Raw genomic sequence first — 16315 nt, 5'->3', positions numbered from 1 at the left:
AATTTAAAATGATTCTTAAAAATTAAGCCAAGATCTTTCAAGAATGTGCCCCGTTATTCCCAGTTAGAGAGCATTCTAGTATTTCTGCTGCTTATCCCTAAAGGAAGATGGTCGGTCAGTCGCATCCCTTGTAAATTCAGAAGCTCAGCAGATCTTTACCAGTGTCCAAGCAGTGGGGACGCAAGTGTTGCTGAAATGTGAAGCATGGTCCCGCCTTCTGTGAACTTAGACTTTAGTGGGACAAATCACAGCATGGAAAGTGCTTGATAGCACTTATACATGGTCACGTAAGAGGTATCTCTCACTTTGGTGTTCTTGCAGAGTTTGTTGTAAAGAGAATTTTTAGTAAGTGAGGACTTTCCCTCTCCTATTTTCCAAACTTGGGGTTACATTTAGGCCCCTCGTTGTATAAAATCCAACTTAACTGTGCAGCATCTTGTGGCTAAGATTCAGGTATTGAAAAGAAAAACAGCAAATTCAATATACTCACAGTACTTCTCCGCATTAAAATAAATTTTTTCAGAATTAAAAAAAAATCTTAAATAAATTTACTTAACTGAACGTGTCCAAATATTTTCACAGAGAGTTGTAAAGTTTAAAGGTACAGGGCGAAGTGAGACGTCTTTCTGTGCGCAGCATCAGCTCACCTCAGTATATCCGGCTTTATAGCCACACTCATCCTTTCCCTTCTAACCGGTTTCTTTAAGGTTATTGGTTTCCTTATAGTTATCACAGTGGTAGAATCTGGCACTGCCTCTTCTTTGCACAGGAAGAGAAAAATGGACTTAAGCCGTGAAATACTTTTCTCCAGCTCTGCAGTGCAGGCCTCTTACTGTCTTCTTAGGCTGTCACTGGTGCACAGATTAATTCTTCAGTATTAGAGTAACGAACATATGAGTAGATTGCAGTCCTGCGTGTCCCAGTGGTATTTTAGTTTATTAAATGTTTTATTTAACTGTGGTTCATGTCCTAGTTAGGACTTGTTAACTCATACTCTAAAGCTAGAATTAACTCTGTAGTCATCACGAGTATGTTCTGTCTATTTGAGCTCACACGTAACGTCACAGGGAGGAATTTTGTGTATAACTGGGAGTGGAATCATAAAATCGCAGAATTTTACTATTGGAAGGGACAATCTTACATATGAAGAAACTGCGTTTTCCCATAAAAAGTTGGTAGTAAATTGTGGTGTTCTTTCCTTTCATACTCAAAATTTTTTTTTTTGAATTTTGCTCTCTTAATCTTGAGAGTGAATTGGGATTTGATGTAAAAACTTGTATTCTCGTATTAGGAAGAGATGTATATTATTTATTATTCAACAGAATAGTAGAACACTGTCAGATGATTTATACTTTTGAGCACAACCAGATTTCCTTAGTGCCTTTAAAGTTAACATAGACTGAGATTTCATAAAACATTGTCCTGTAAAAACAATTTCAGATTGGTAATTTATGTAATGGATAGCAGATTTTTGTTTCCCAGTGAGAGTTCAGTGGTGTAGACTATTCTCCATTGTATGTTGGCTGAAAATTGTGATTAGCATCGTATGGCCTTAGTTGAAATCTGACAGTTCTGCGCTCAGTGAATCATGGGTAGCGATAGTTGCTCTTTTAGGTAGGATGGTAACAGTTTCTTTTGGGAAGTAAAATGCAGTGTGTTTGGACAGTCTTGAGAGACAGTTGTGGGGACTAAGGTGGCCTGTCACCTTGGGTACAGCTGCTGTTCTTTGTAGAGAGACTCTTGGATTCTGTGCAATAGGGCTGCGCAGGTCCCGCAGCTGGTCCGCTCTTCCTTCCTGCCTGTTGTTCACGTGAGCTGGTGGCCAGGGGCACTGGGGAGTTCAGCTCCCCTGGAGGGGATCAGATCTTGTTACTTGTAGCGATACCTGTAGGAGCCCTTCTTTCCTTGCAGTTGTTGTTTCTAGCCAGCTTGTCTGCTTCCTTCCCCGTGCCCTCAAGAGATGCCTGCCTGCTGCCATGCCCTTACATTTCATGCAAAGCTGGAATCATCCTTCTAGATCAAGGGAGCGGCTGATGGAGAAACTAATTCTAACATGTCATTTTAATACAGCTCCTGAGTTGAATTGAATTGCCCATACTTTTGTTGTCTTCTGTTGCTATAAAAACGGTTCGAATTGGGCATATGATTCCAGCCCCCGTACTGCCGCTGAGCTGCTCTCTGCAGGCACGTACACATTCTTCTTAAGATTATATTTCCTTAGTGTTGGATTTGAAGAAGAGCTACTTGTCAGGGCCCTTGGAGGTTGAAGCAGGGTCCATGTGACCCCCTGTAGCGATTGGCTTGGCATATGCTGCTCTCTTGCCCTCATGAACACTCGGGAGGCCCCATTCTGGTTTTGTGCTTAGTGCTTTTCTGCTCAGTCTGATAATTGCCATAGTAAAATCTGCTAACATAACTAAGCATGAGTCATGAAGGTGAAAAGTGCTTAAAAACCCCAAAGCTGTATGAGAAAAACTTACTTTCTCTTTAATGGCTGTTAGGATGAAGAATACTTGCAGGCTTGTGGGCAACAAGGGATGAAAGAGCAGGAAGACTGTGTTGCTGAAGAGGAATTAGATGAGATTACTGATTCCCAGGTTGCTCCTGAAACCGAAGAGGTATTTGTTCATCTTTTAAAAAGAGTCCAAAAGTTTGCTGGAGTTTTTTTTTTTTCTTCCGGATTTAAAATGAGCATCTTTTTAATATTAGCGAAAAGTTGATACATCTCTTCTTTGAAGTATGAGTGTAGTTAAAAAAAAAAAAAGAACAAAAACAAAACCCTGAGCTTTCTAGAATCTTTGGACAGTGAGTTCTGGTTAGCGGTGGCTTGCAGATAGCTGTTTGCCCTTTGAGTGTTAAGACTATTTTAAATGTTTTATGGGAGTGTGGGTAGAAATGTCTTGAAATGCGCAGTGTATGTTAGTGCTTTGAAAGGAGTGCTGTAATTTTTTAAATTAGTTAACGTTAGTTAATTTTGACCATTATTCAGAAAATACTGCAGAGTTCCCTGGATTTAGGTGCTGTGTTAGGTATTGAAGAAACAAGGATGATTGAGAAGCTTGGCTCTTGTGCTCAACGTACTTGCAGCCTCATCAAAGGGAGAGAAGACGTGGGCAAATTCCAGTGATGTAAACATAGAAGTAAACCTCCCAGAAGAGAGGCTCAGGTACATGCTTCAGCAGCTCACACAGGGGTCCTCTCTGGTTGGGTGTGTGTCTTGAGGATGGATTGGGGAACCGGGGTGGGATGTGTTGAGGCTTTATGGCAGAGGTAGCCTGTGAAGTAGGTCTGGAAAAATAGATGTCATTGGACGAATAGAGGTGTGCTCTGAGACGGAGGCTTATAGATTCTGTTTTCCAACCTTAGAACTTGTCCCGTGGGTCAAGCATGTGAGCCACAAAATCATTCTATAGTCTTAGAACTTGTGGGTTAAATTTTTTTTTTTCCTTATTAATGTTTTTTCTCAGTTATTTTCCTTAATACTTTTTTCCCTCTTTTTCCCAAGAGATCATGAAAATTGGTATTTCACTGGCTTAGGTCATTTGCTTTAGGTCTTACACCAGTGCTTTAGAAACTCAGTATACAAAACATTTACCCTTTCTTTTCCCTAATATAATGCTACAGCAGAGTTTATGAACACATACAGACACTTTCTGGGACACATCCTTGCTTTTCCCCAGCGAGCTAAATTTGACTTCTCTTTTTGTGCTTTCTCTCTGTCTCTCTTGCTATTTGAAATAATTTGAAACTTAGAGAAAAGGTAGACTAGTAGAATGCTCCCTTTTCCCAGATTCTTCAATTGTAGGCAAATATATTTAGCCCAAGGAACCAAGACAAAGCTAAAGAAGATGTTAAGTAAGAAATGGTCCTCCTACTAGCGACTGCTCTGTTCTGAGTGATGAGCCACTGAACCCGAGGTTCAGGGAGACCAGATTTATGCGGGTCATGTTTAGCACCACGTTCTGCCCAGTGCAAAGCCAGTACGAGCCTAGATTAGGTCAGACCTGTGAAAGGGTGTTTTGGCAAAAGACCTCTGAGAGAGAAATCTAAGAAGCTGTTGAGGCTGGGGGGGACAGACGGAAGTGGCTGTGGAGGTCGTTCTGGGGGTGAGTAGTTGAAAGGGAAACCTGGGAATCCAGCGCTCATTAATTAGTTCATGTCCTCTTCATTAGTTTGTAGTATTTTGTAGTTGGAAAATTAATTCCATTGTGTTTTTTTCCCCCCCAGTAATTTATTCTTTCAGCATTTTAGGTAATACTTCTCCTTACTCTGATAATGTATTGTGTTTGTAGCATATTTTAGAGTGAGAAAAGGTTTTGTAGATTTTAAGCTTTAAATGATCTCTGGAGATATAAACTATTTTATTGTAAAGCAGTTAAAGAATAAAAATGCTAGTAGGTGTTATGCTATTGCTTGGGTGCCTTCTGGAACTGATGAGGTATGACTTGTAGATCTAGATGTTTCTGACTTTGGTTCCTGAACTGTATTCATTAAAATATTGAAGCAAAAGTGGCTTATTATTTTTTAAAATGGTAATCTTACCTTCCATTTTCAGTATCTTCTGAACAGAGAGATTGAGGGAGACAGTTATCTTTGGAAGAACGTGAATGATCAGACCCAGCCCTCAAGTAAATGAACTCATAACATGTATGAGTTAATATAACAATATCTCAGACATACTTAGGAAGGCTTAATCATTGGGGGAAAAGTTAGATCCCTTCCTTGTACCTTATGCCAATATCGATCTCAGATTAATTCACACCAAACTTTACATGTATTAGAAGAAAATGTTTTAATAATGGTGTGTTAGCCTTAGGCTTACCTGCAAAACAGAAAACTCACCAAATAGTACAAGTTTATTTCTCACTGATGTCAGAAAATTCCAGAAGGCCTTTCAGATCTGGTATCGGCCTCACGAGGTAATCAGGTACCCAGGCTTCTTCGAGACTTCCATGGTACACCTCCAGGGCTGCTGGTCTTACCATGGTCCACATCCAAGCAGTGGATTGCAGGAAGACTGAATGAGACCATGCCCACCCTTTGAAGACACGTCCCGGAGTTCTCAAACAACACTGTGTAAACATCTCATGAGTTACGTCTTAGTTACGTGGCTGTACCTCACAGCAAAGGAGACTGGTGAATGTAGTGTTTTATTAGGTGACAGCATGTTCAGTTAAAGCTGGGAGTTTCATGATTAAGGACGTGATAGAGAATGAGTAAAATGAGTACCAAGTTGTCTTGGTTTCACTACTCTACTACTCTTGGTATTAGGCCTTTTTAAGCCGTAAAGGAAAAGAATGATTTGATCATACAGAAATACCCCCAAACACTATAAACAAGTTTAGACAATATGAGGAAATATTTACACGTGAGCCTAAGAATTAATATATGTAGTAAAGTTAATATGTTCGGTATGGAAAAATTAATATATTCAGTACGTTCCGTATATACAGATGAGCACTCCTGTAGAAAGAAGGGTAAATAATGTGAGAAAGTAATCCAAAAGTAACATAAGCAAATGATCACTAAGTATATAAAATATATTCAATAAAATAAAAATTATAACGGTTGAGAATTCTAACCTGTCCTAATATTGGCAAAAATCAAAATTATTGGTCAGGTATTTTTTATTCTGTTGGGGGGATTATTTTGGATATATTGACTGCCAGAAGAATTTTCCACCGTTCTGTCATGTCTCTGCATGTTCGGGGGAGCAAAGCACCTCCTTCGTTCACGACAGTCTTTTCAAGGATGTTTTTGTAGCAGCATCTAGGAGAGACGCGTCTTTCTCTGGAGCAGGGGCAGACATGCCCTCTGCTCATTCTAACAGCTCCCTAGACTCAGTGCCCCTCCTGTGATACCGCTACCTGCGCGCAGGGTCACCTGGCCCTCTTCGTCCGATGGCCCAGTGGGAATTGGGGCTTAGGGAGCTGGACCCAAATGCTACTGCTGTTGTTAAGAGTAATAAATTGTCCTAGTCTGTGGCTGAGAGTCTCGTGCCTTCTCGCAGCCTCCATGAAACAGTGGCAGGCTACCTTATTAACTTGCAAGAAGAGTAAAATTGCAGACCCTACACTGTTAGTGACAGTATCAAAAGCCTGAAAGTCCTTTGGCTCAATAATTCCACTTTGATGAAGTTATCCAAGAGTTAATCTAAGATGTGTTCAAGGATACACGCACTGGGTATTCGTTTGCAGCGTTGAAAATAAGTGGAACCAATGTAAATAGATTTCTCTAAAAGGTTGACTAAATGATGGTCAGGGGACTGCAGGTTGCCAAAGGATGTACTTGCTCTATTGGACGTGGAAAGAGGCTCGTGATGCGTTAAGTGAAAAGAGCAAGCTAACAGATTTCCTCCCCTTAGCTTCCTCCATAGCTTTGCATGTCTAAATGTGTGTGTGTGTGTGACTCTCAAACACATGTCTGGATGGATAAAGACAGAAATGGTGGTAGTGATCACCTCTGGATGGTGGGATTATTTTATACTTTGTGTGTCAAATATTTTAAAATGTTTTTGCCACGAATAAAATAACTTTTGTGAACAGGGAAATACAGAGTAGTTAAAATTTGACCCTTGGTGATTTGGAGGGGAAAGAGGTAGAATGCATTTGTTTAACTCCTGTGATTTCTAGTTGCTGCTAACTCTCACTTGAAACATCTTCATTGTTTTCTGTGTGACTTTTTTTTTTTTTTTTTGCGGTGCGCGGGCCTCTCACCGCCGTGGCCTCTCCCGCCGCGGAGCACAGGCTCCGGACGCGCAGGCCCGGCGGCCACGGCTCACGGGCCCAGCCGCTCCGCGGCACGTGGGATCCTCCCGGACCGGGGCGCGACCCCGCGTCCCCTGCATCGGCAGGCGGACTCCCAACCGCTGCGCCGCCAGGGAAGCCCCGTGACTCTTTTTATAGAGAAGAAAGTAAACTCTCATCCAGATTACATAGTTTATACCCTCTGTTAAGAGGTACATTATTTTTTCCTTTTAAGCTGTATGTTCCATAATTTAATTTTATATATAGTATTTAAAAATATTTTTAAAAAGTCACTCATACATTTTCCTTATCCTCTGTCCTTGATTGTTGGTTTGTTTATTACCTTGTTTATGTTGCTTGTTTTTGTACTGACTGAAAATTCTTTGTATTGCTCTTTGCTCTCAGGACTTAATAGTCCTTCTTGGAGGCAGGTGTTGTGCTGGTCTTTTCTCCTGGCAACAGATGTTTTGGGCTTGTTTTCTTCCTCGTAGTGGAATCGCTGAATGTCAGTCAAAGAGATCATTATTGAGAACTTGTGTGCACGGTACTGTTGTAGGTGCTGGGAGGTATTATTTCAGGACCTTTTGGTAGGCTTTGCTTTTGGAGGGCTGTCTTCCCATCATTTTTAGAAGTATAAATAAATTTTATAGTCCTCAGGGAAAAGCAGCAGTTTTATTTTGCCACATACACCTGTGTTTTGGTGTCTTCCTAGTTTTTTGACCCATTTTCTTAAATTAACTGTGTGCAGCGTGTTGATGAACCAAACCTTTGCACCCCACCTTGCGCGGCCGCGTTCATAGCTCTGGGTGCTTAAGGCGGAGGTGGAAGGCATATTGCAGTTTTTCAGATGACTTCTTTCTAGGAGTTATGTTTAAGTACACATTGGAATCTGAATTACGGAACTAAAAAGTAATTTCAGTTGAAAAGTCTATTTTCAGTGGCTCCTTTTATTTAACTAATGTTCTTGCTTGGTTAATACAAAGGAATCACTGTACTCGAAACAAATTAGAGAGACCTAATTATGAAGACTAACTCTCAAGCCTTTCTAATTATACAGCCACTTCAGTGTCAGTGATGCTTTTGTCTTCAAACATGGTTAAAAAGGTTTTGGCTTGTATAGAGGAACAAGTGAGAAGTTTAAAAATATCTTTGCACTATTTAAATTCGAAATACTTTTAAAATTGTGATAACGTTTGCATTCAGTGATAGGCACAGATCTGACGTATACGTTCAGTGTTTTGATACATGCATACATCCAAGTTACTAGCCTTCTGTTGGTGAGAAACAGTTCATCACCCCAGAAAATTCCCCCTTGTTTCTTTCTAGTCTGTCCTGACTCCTCTCAGAGGCAAGCCGTGTTCTTAGTTCTGTTGACTTAAATTAGTCTTTCCTAGTCTAGAACTTCATGTAAATGTACTCATACATTTATGTAATCAGTGTGTGATGATGTAATGCTGTGTGTCTAGCTTCTTTTGCTCACCGTAATGTTTTTGAGGTTCATCCAAGTGGTCGTGTATGTCAGTAGTCAACAGTTCATTCCATTCTATGGATATACCTTATTTGTTTTCTCTTGATAATAGATATTTGGGTTGTTTCCAGTTTTGTTTTTGTTATTATGAATAACTCAAAGCTTATTTTACACATCGTTTTGTGAATGTAATTTTTCGTTTGCCTTGGCATTAACTAGGAGTGGAATTACTGAGACAGGGTAGCAGTGTGTTTCATGCTATAAGAAACAGCCGAATGGTTTTCCAAAGTGTTTGTACCGTTTATACTCCCACCTGTCGTGTATGAGAGTCTCAGGTCTCCCATTTGCTTATCTAGTTTTTGTACCATTATTTGTTGTAAAGGCTTTCCCATTGAGTTGCCTTAGTGCTTATGTTGAGAATCAATTGACCACCAGTTTAGGTCTCTTTCTGGAATCTCTTTTTTGTTCTGTTGCCAATACTACACTGTCTTGATTACTGTGGCATGAAATCAGGAAGTGTAATTCACCAGTTTTGTTCCCTTTTCAAGATTGTTTTGGCTATTCTAAATCCTTTGAATTTTGCATATAAATTCTGTAATTCACTTGTCAATATCTATTAAAAATCCGGTTGGGATTTTTATGAAAATTACATTGTATCTTTAGATCATATTGGGGGAAACTAACATCGTAATAACCATGTTGCCTGTTGATAAACACAGTTTAATTCTTCCTACTTGTTTTTTTATTTCTTTCTTTGGCTGTGATCTCCAGCACTATGTAGAATAGAAACATTGAGGGCACTAGTTTTTGCCTTGTTCTTCATAGTAGGTGTAAAATATTCAATATTTCATCAAGTAAGTAATATAAGCTACTTGGAGGTTTTTCAGTCAAATTGAAGTTCTTTTCTATGTCTAGTTTCCTGAGATTTTTTTTTTTGAATCAGAAATGAGTGTTGAATTTTGTCAATGCTTTTTCTGCATCTGTTAAGATAATCTTGTGACTTTTAGCCTCCATTTTATTAATGTGAATTAAATTGGCTTTAAAAACTATTAACTATATTCCCGAATTAATTTCCGTTTTGCAGGTTTTTCCATTAATGTCCTCTTTCTATTCTGGGATCCAGTCCAGGGCACCACATTGTTGTCTCCTCTGGTCTGCAATAGTTTGTTGGTCTTCCCTTGAGTTTCACGACCTTGACAGTCTAAAGAAGTACCGGCCAGGTGTCCTGTGGAATGTCTCCCAACCTGGGCTCGTCTGATGTTTTTCTCATGATTATACTGGGGTTATGGGTTTTTGGAAAGAGTACCATGGAGGTTAGGTGTCCTCATTCCATCATACCACTGGGTACAGGACCTCCCTGGCAATGTCACCCTTGATTATGTGGTGAGGTGGCCTTTGCCAGTTAAAGATAGTAATTCTGTAAAGTTAGTATCTTTCACTTTCTCTGCTCTCTTCTTTGGAAGCAAGTAACTAAGTCTAGTCTGCATCCAAGGCGAGGGAGAGGTGGGACTTAAGGTCCACCCCTGGAGGAGGAGAGAGTATGTACATATATTTGGAATTCTTCTCGAAGTAAGATTTGTTAAATTGGTTATTGAATGTTAAATCAACCTTATGCTTCTGGCTAAACCTCACTTGGTCGTGACGAATTTTCCTTTTATTTTTTGCTGGATTCCATGTGCTTTTATTTTCTTAAGGAATTTTGTGTCTGTATTCACGAAGGAGGTTGGTCTGTAATTTTCTTCTCTTGTAATTTTTGCACAATTTAATTGCTCAGTCTTTCCAGCTTGTAAATTTTAACTGTTGGTAGAATTAGATACTTTTTGTATTTCATGATATAGTAAAGAAGTATTCTCTATCAAATATTTTGTAAGCACTAAAAACTTTTGGGAAGTTTTTTGAAGCAGTGTTCTCTATAGTTGTTTTCTATTGGATTGGCCAAAAAGTTCCTTCAGTTTTTAAAGTAAAAATAAAAGACACATTTTTCACGTTCATCAAGAACTTTATTGAACAACACATTCACCCTTTTGTTCCACTACCTTCTGCCCAGGACTGCAGATAACTGGTTCCAGGTGCCCTTTACAGTCTTCCAGGGAACTGAAATGTTTTCCATTGAGAGAAGTTTGTAAATGGAAATCCGAACATGCAATGTCTGGTGAATACGGCAGATGAATTAGAACTTCCCAGCCAAACTGTAACAGTTTTTGCCTGGTCATCAAAGAAACATGCGGTCTTGTGTTACCCTGATGGAAGATTATGTGTTTTCTGTTGACTAATTCCGGATGCTTTTTGTCGAGTGCTGCTTTCAGTTGGTCTAACTGGGAGCAGTACTTGTTGGAATTAACCGTTTGGTTTTCCGGGAGGAGCTCATAATGGACAACTCCATTCCAATCCCACCATATACACAACGTCACCTTCTTTGGATGAAGACCGGCCTTTGGCGTGGTTGGTGGTGGTGCATTTCGCTTGCCCCACGATTTCTTCCGTTCCGCGTTATTGTACAGTATCCACTATTCATCGCCCGTCACAATTTGTTTTAAAACGGAACGTTTTCATTGCAGTTAAGTAGAGAATTGTATGCAGAAATACGGTCAGGAAGGTTTTTTTGCTTAACTTATGTGAAACCCAAACATCAAAGTGATGAACGTAACCAAGCTGGTGCAAATGATTTTCAGCACTCGTTTGGATATTTTGAGTATGTCGGCTGTCTCCCACTTGGTATAACATTGATTGTTCTCAGTTAATGTCTTGATTTGATCGCTGTCAACTTCAACTGGGCTGCCCGACCCTGGAGCATGGTCAACGGAGAAATCTCCAGCACGAAACTTCGCAAACCACTTTTGACACGTTCGATCAGTCACAGCACCTTCTCCATACACTGCACAACTGCACAAATCATTTTTTGCATTTCAGTTGCGTTTTTACCTTTCTTGAAATAATAAAGCATAATATGCCAAAAATGTTGCTTTTTGTCTTCCATCTTCAATAATTAAAATGGCTACACAAAAATTCACCAATTTTGATACTTTTTTATTTTTAATGCATGCTGATATGACAGCTGTCACAATACAGTCTAACAAAATTGTTTTGAATGAAGTTAGAGACAACTACGTGCTCCTTGGAGCCACCTTACAGGAAAAACCAAACGAACTTTTTGGCCAACCCAGTAGTTCAGAGAACTGCCTAATTTTTTTTTTTCTTCAGATTTGGGATGGAATATTGACATTTCTTTCAGAACACTGAGATCACAAGTTCATTTCAGAGTTAGCTGGAGAATGTAACAAAACATACAAGTCTGGGTCTTGCTACCCCTTAGGGTTTCTAATTGTTTTTGTATTGATGTTCCGGGAAAACCCGAACGAACTTTTTGGCCAACCCAGTATATATGATACGACTTCGGTGGACTTGTCTATTTTTAAAGAACTTTCATGATGGTTTTCATATGCACCCTCTCTTAAGTATTACAACTGCATGTTTCAGGTTTTCAAGATAATTAAATAGCTAAAGATCAAACCTCCAAATATTTCTGGCAGGGTCTATAATGAAATCAGATTTACATATGTATTGAAATTCTTACAAAATATAATCTGAGGCTAATTTAATTTTTATATTGTTATCCAGCACCACCCTTCAGTGGAATTTTAGTTGTGAATGGAATATTGTGAATATGTATGAGTATTCCATTCGTAAGTATTTCTCTGCAGAGAAAGTCAACATTTTGGCAGGTAGGTTAGTTAGTTAATTCTGTAAGCACATAGCCAAAGGAGATGCTCAGTATTTAGAATAAGAGGTAGTGACCAGTGGCTGAAGGAGCGAGTCTAGCTTAGTGAATGTTGCCAGGTGGCCTGTACTTGAGGCAACTGAGACCAGGCAGTGTTTCAGTTTCAGCTCAGGACTTGTGTAATACTCGATGTAGTTCAAAACTGAACTGGACCCTGCAACTTGGATCAGAAGTTTGCATTCTAGGACATTCCATCTCTCAAAAAGCTACCTTGTGCCATCCTTTTTGTAGTCAGGCCCTCCCTCCATTCCTAATCACTGGTAACCAGTGCAGTTTTGTTTCTTGGAGAGTGTCATATATGTGGAATTGTCGCAGAGTATCACCGTTTGAGTGATAAACCTTTTGACTTCTCTCCGTCAGCATGATGCCTTTGTGACAGTTGTTGTATCAGTAGTTCATTCCTTTTTATGGCCGAAAGAGCATTCCATGGTTTGGATGCACCATAGTTCGTATATCCATTCACTGTTGTTTCTGTTTTCGGTGATCCAAAAGAGAACTGTAAACATTTTCCTGTAGGTTTTTACGTGAACATAAATTTTCATTTCTCTTGGGTAAATATCTAGCAGTGGGATTGCTGGGTCATAGACTAGAATTGTTTGTTGGTTTGTTTCTGGTAGCCTGTAGAATTTGTTTCAAAGAAACAGTTTTCAACTTGTCTGTATTGTATTTAGATTTCTTAGATGGAGATTTGTATGTAGAATAAACTATTAGCTTCAGGACTGTCATGTTTCATGTTAAACTTGCTTGGAAAGTGTTTGAACTGTAATTGCTTTTAATGGTTGAATTAGAAATGACTATTGTAATAGAATCTTTGCTTTATTGGTAGTGATTTCTTTTCCTCCTTTGTGGCCTTGCTACTTAAAGTGTGGTCTGTGGACCTGCACGTTGGCTTCACCTGGAGCTTCTTGCAAATACAGAATGTCAGACCCCACCCTGGGCCTGCGGAATCAGAATCTGCATCTTAGCAGGATTCCCAGTGATCGGTATAAACCTTAAATTTGAGAAGCACTGCTCTGGAGCATTAATGGCGGTGGAGAAGAGTATTTTGTAAATGAGTTGATGTTTGCTCAGTGAGTGTAGTGCAGCACAAACATAGCTGGGTCCATCTTGCACATCACTCATTCTTGGTTTCAGATATTCAGTAAGACAGAAGTAATGGTATTAAACCAACAAAATGCCAACGTTTTGGTACTTTAAAATTCTTTAGTGGAGGGGCTTCCCTGGTGGTGCAGTGGTTAAGAATCCGCCTGCCATTGCAGGGGACATGGGTTCGAGCCCTGGTTCGGGAAGATCCCACATGCCGCGGAGCAACTAAGCCCGTGTGCCACAACTACTGAAGCCCCCGCGCCTAGAGCCCGTGCTCTGCAGCAAGAGAGGCCATCGCAATGAGAAACCTGCTCACCGCAACGAAGAGTAGCCCCTGCCCGCCGCAACTAGAGAAAGCCCACGCGCAGCAACAAAGACCCAACACAGCCAAAAATAAATAAGTAAAATAAATTTTAAAAAAAGAAATGGACTAAAATTAAAAAAAAAAAATTCTATAGTATGCTGAGTATCAGAATACTGAAAAGTGGTTTTGCAATCATTCGGCTAAAAGTTACAGTTTACATTCATTATTTTATTTTCAGGCATTTGATTCTCTACTTTAGGGTTTATAGCAATGAGTGTGCATTTTTTACACAGAAAATGTTGGGGAAAGAATCCAAAATGATTGTATCTTTTTTTTTCTTGCACACTTTCTAATGAAGTAGTTCATATTTGTTTCTGTTAAAAGTAAAGGACATGTAAGAATTATGAATGATGAGACTAAAGGAGTAGTTTCTGGGTCTTTTTTTTTTTCAAGTTTACCAAAAGTCTAAGTGAACCTAACGGTCAATAGGTACCTACCTTATTACCTAACAGTAGGTCACTAAGATGTAACATGAGGTGAAAGTGATTAGTGTCAAAAGGAACATGAGTTATACAGAAAGAATTGTTGATGAAGAAATTACTTTTAGTTTGGGACCAGATTAGGCAGAATTTTTCTAGAAATCCTGATGTAATATAAGATAAAAACTGGTTTTAGTGTGATGTGAATGAAGGAAAAAAAATAGTTTTATGGTTAATAATCTGAGCCAGAGGTGGTAATGAGTGAATACTAGGCAGTGAAACGAAGTAGAAAGGGGTGAGAAATGTTACAGGGAAGATTATGGAGGCTGAAAAAAACCAAATCAGCCCAACAGCAGACTTGGAGTGCTTCCCTGGCATTGAAAGTCAGAGTAGATGGGGTCAGGAATTACAGTAAATGTGGAGCTTGTTTAACGGGAAGGAGTGTGCTGTCATCTAATGTGAGTTACAAGGTGGGTTATATGCTGATAAGCTCATGGAACACTAGTGTTAATTTAATTACTGTATTGAACTCTGTTTAGCTCTGAATTAGACTCCAGGCCAGCAGGGATTTTTGGAATTCATGTTTGTTGTCTTAGAAGTATAAGTAGTAACAATGTGTAAGACTTTGTATATTAACCAGGAGTAGGAATGTGAATTTTTTCTAACATTGTTAATTTTTAATGTTTGAGATTTTGTCTCCTGGGATCAGTTTAATGTTTCACGTGGCTTTACAAATAGGACATTTTGCAGTATTTTTACATCTTAAATATAACGAGCTTTTATGTGTGCATACACATATGTGTATACATAACCATTATTCAATATTTAATTCAAAAGAATATGAACTCACTTTCTCTCCTCTGGTTTTTTGTATGTCTGCAATGTAGGGAGGCATGGAAACTTTGGAGCTGCAGAAGGACATGAAAGAGGAGTCAGATGAAGAAGAGGATGATGATGAAGAATCTGGACGATTACGTTTCAAAACTGAAAGGAAAGAAGGAACAATTATTAGGCTCTCAGATGTAACTAGAGAGAGAAGGAACATTCCAGAAACTTTGGGTAACTTTTTTTTGCCTGTCTCCCATCCTTCACTCCCATTTCAACTTCCTCCGTAGTACTGTTATGATTAATGAAACAGATAAAAAAAAAAAAGTTGCCTTTATAGAGTATTACGCATGGCATTCAGAGGGTGGATGGTCTGTGTGAGGTGAGAGCTGAGTTACGGTGCTGTAAAGGTCAGTCTATAAAAATGACTTGTCTTCTGGATTAAAACATGTTTGAATAAAATATTTGATTGTTTTTTTTAATAGTTTTTCTTTTGCAGTCTGTGGCTTAGACCTGCTCTCATGCATACTGTGTGGTTCCTGGCTGGCTCTGGGAAGGTGGTGTGGGGTGGTACAGGGTCATTTTACCCTTCCTGAGACTGTCCAGGTTGCCAGGGCTAATTCTGGGACAGACTGTTTTTCTTTTGTACCTTTTAGTGTTCTTATAACCATCTCTTTTTGTTGTTGTTGTTCTGTGTGCCATTCCTCTCAGTGTTTAATGAGACAAGGTGACTTGTTCGTAGCCCAGTCAGTTGACCATCATTCCTGTTACAGACCTACTGCAGAGCCTTTTCCAGTATTGACCCCCCACCCCCTTGTCTGTGGCTCTGCCTAGTGCCCATTGCAAAGAATAAAGCAGTGGTTCTCACGTTAGAGCAGCAGAATCACCCAGAGGACTTGGTAAAGCACGTGTTTCTGGACGCGCTCTCAGCTCTTCTGATCCAGGGGGTTAGGGCGGGGCCCGCGAAAATCGTGTTTCTGGTGGTTCCCAGCTAGTGCTGTTCCTGCTGCTCTGGAACCCATACTTTGAGAGCCGCTGGGATGTTGTGCCGTATTCTAAGGAGGCGGGTAGGAGGGTGGAAGGGTGGAAGGACAGGGTGGTTGTTCTTGTTCTCTGGTCTTGGTCAAAGTAAAAGTCAAGAAACTATTAGTTACTACCTTTATTACTTCATAAAAGTGTTATTTGTAGCCGTTTTCAGTCGAAACCCTGAGCGTGTGTCTTTAAGTGGCAGATGGGAATTCTCTGTCAGGGCACTAAGCTCACAAGATGCCAAAGTTAACAGTAGTGAGCCAGTCTTATCATGTTCCTTTACTAAGTGAGGTTTGTGGAAAGATTGACCTAGAGACTTAGTGTTCTCCATTTCTTCTCCCTCCAGTTTCCTCCTTCTACCTTTTGGCCCAGAATTTCCCTAGACTGTTCTTAAGTTATGGTATAAAGTTGCCGGTTGGTCTGAACCAGTACACCATAGGTTTCTAAGAAAGCAGAGCTGAGAAGTTAGGCTTGGGTAAAAGGAGATGAATCAAAGGTCTTAAAACGGGCGGCTTCCCTGGTGGCGCAGTGGTTGAGAGTCCGCCTGCCGATGCAGGGGACGCGGGGTCGTGCCCCGGTCCGGGAAGATCCCACATGCCG

The 16315-nt window shown here is 39.9% G+C and overlaps 1 protein-coding gene across 7 annotated transcripts in view; it reads left to right on the top strand.

Annotated features, from left to right (window-relative positions):
* The window catches only part of RBM33 (RNA binding motif protein 33), a 117843-nt gene that overhangs the window by 29187 nt on the left and 72341 nt on the right, over positions 1-16315 (top strand). For 5 of the 7 annotated variants that reach the window (XM_028489520.2, XM_055084723.1, XM_028489519.2 and 2 more), the window contains exons 6-7: positions 2502-2618; positions 14749-14920. In XM_028489520.2, coding sequence (XP_028345321.1) covers positions 2502-2618; positions 14749-14920 — 289 coding nt within the window. The remainder of the gene's footprint in view (positions 1-2501; positions 2619-14748; positions 14921-16315) is intronic. The other 2 variants (XM_028489523.2, XM_055084722.1) reach the window with 1 other exon arrangement.

Source organism: Physeter macrocephalus, chromosome 5, assembly GCF_002837175.3.
Source record: "Physeter macrocephalus isolate SW-GA chromosome 5, ASM283717v5, whole genome shotgun sequence".
Taxonomy (NCBI): domain Eukaryota; kingdom Metazoa; phylum Chordata; class Mammalia; order Artiodactyla; family Physeteridae; genus Physeter; species Physeter macrocephalus.
Note: the sequence above shows the minus strand (reverse complement) of the source record. Positions and strands in the feature narration are given on the sequence as shown.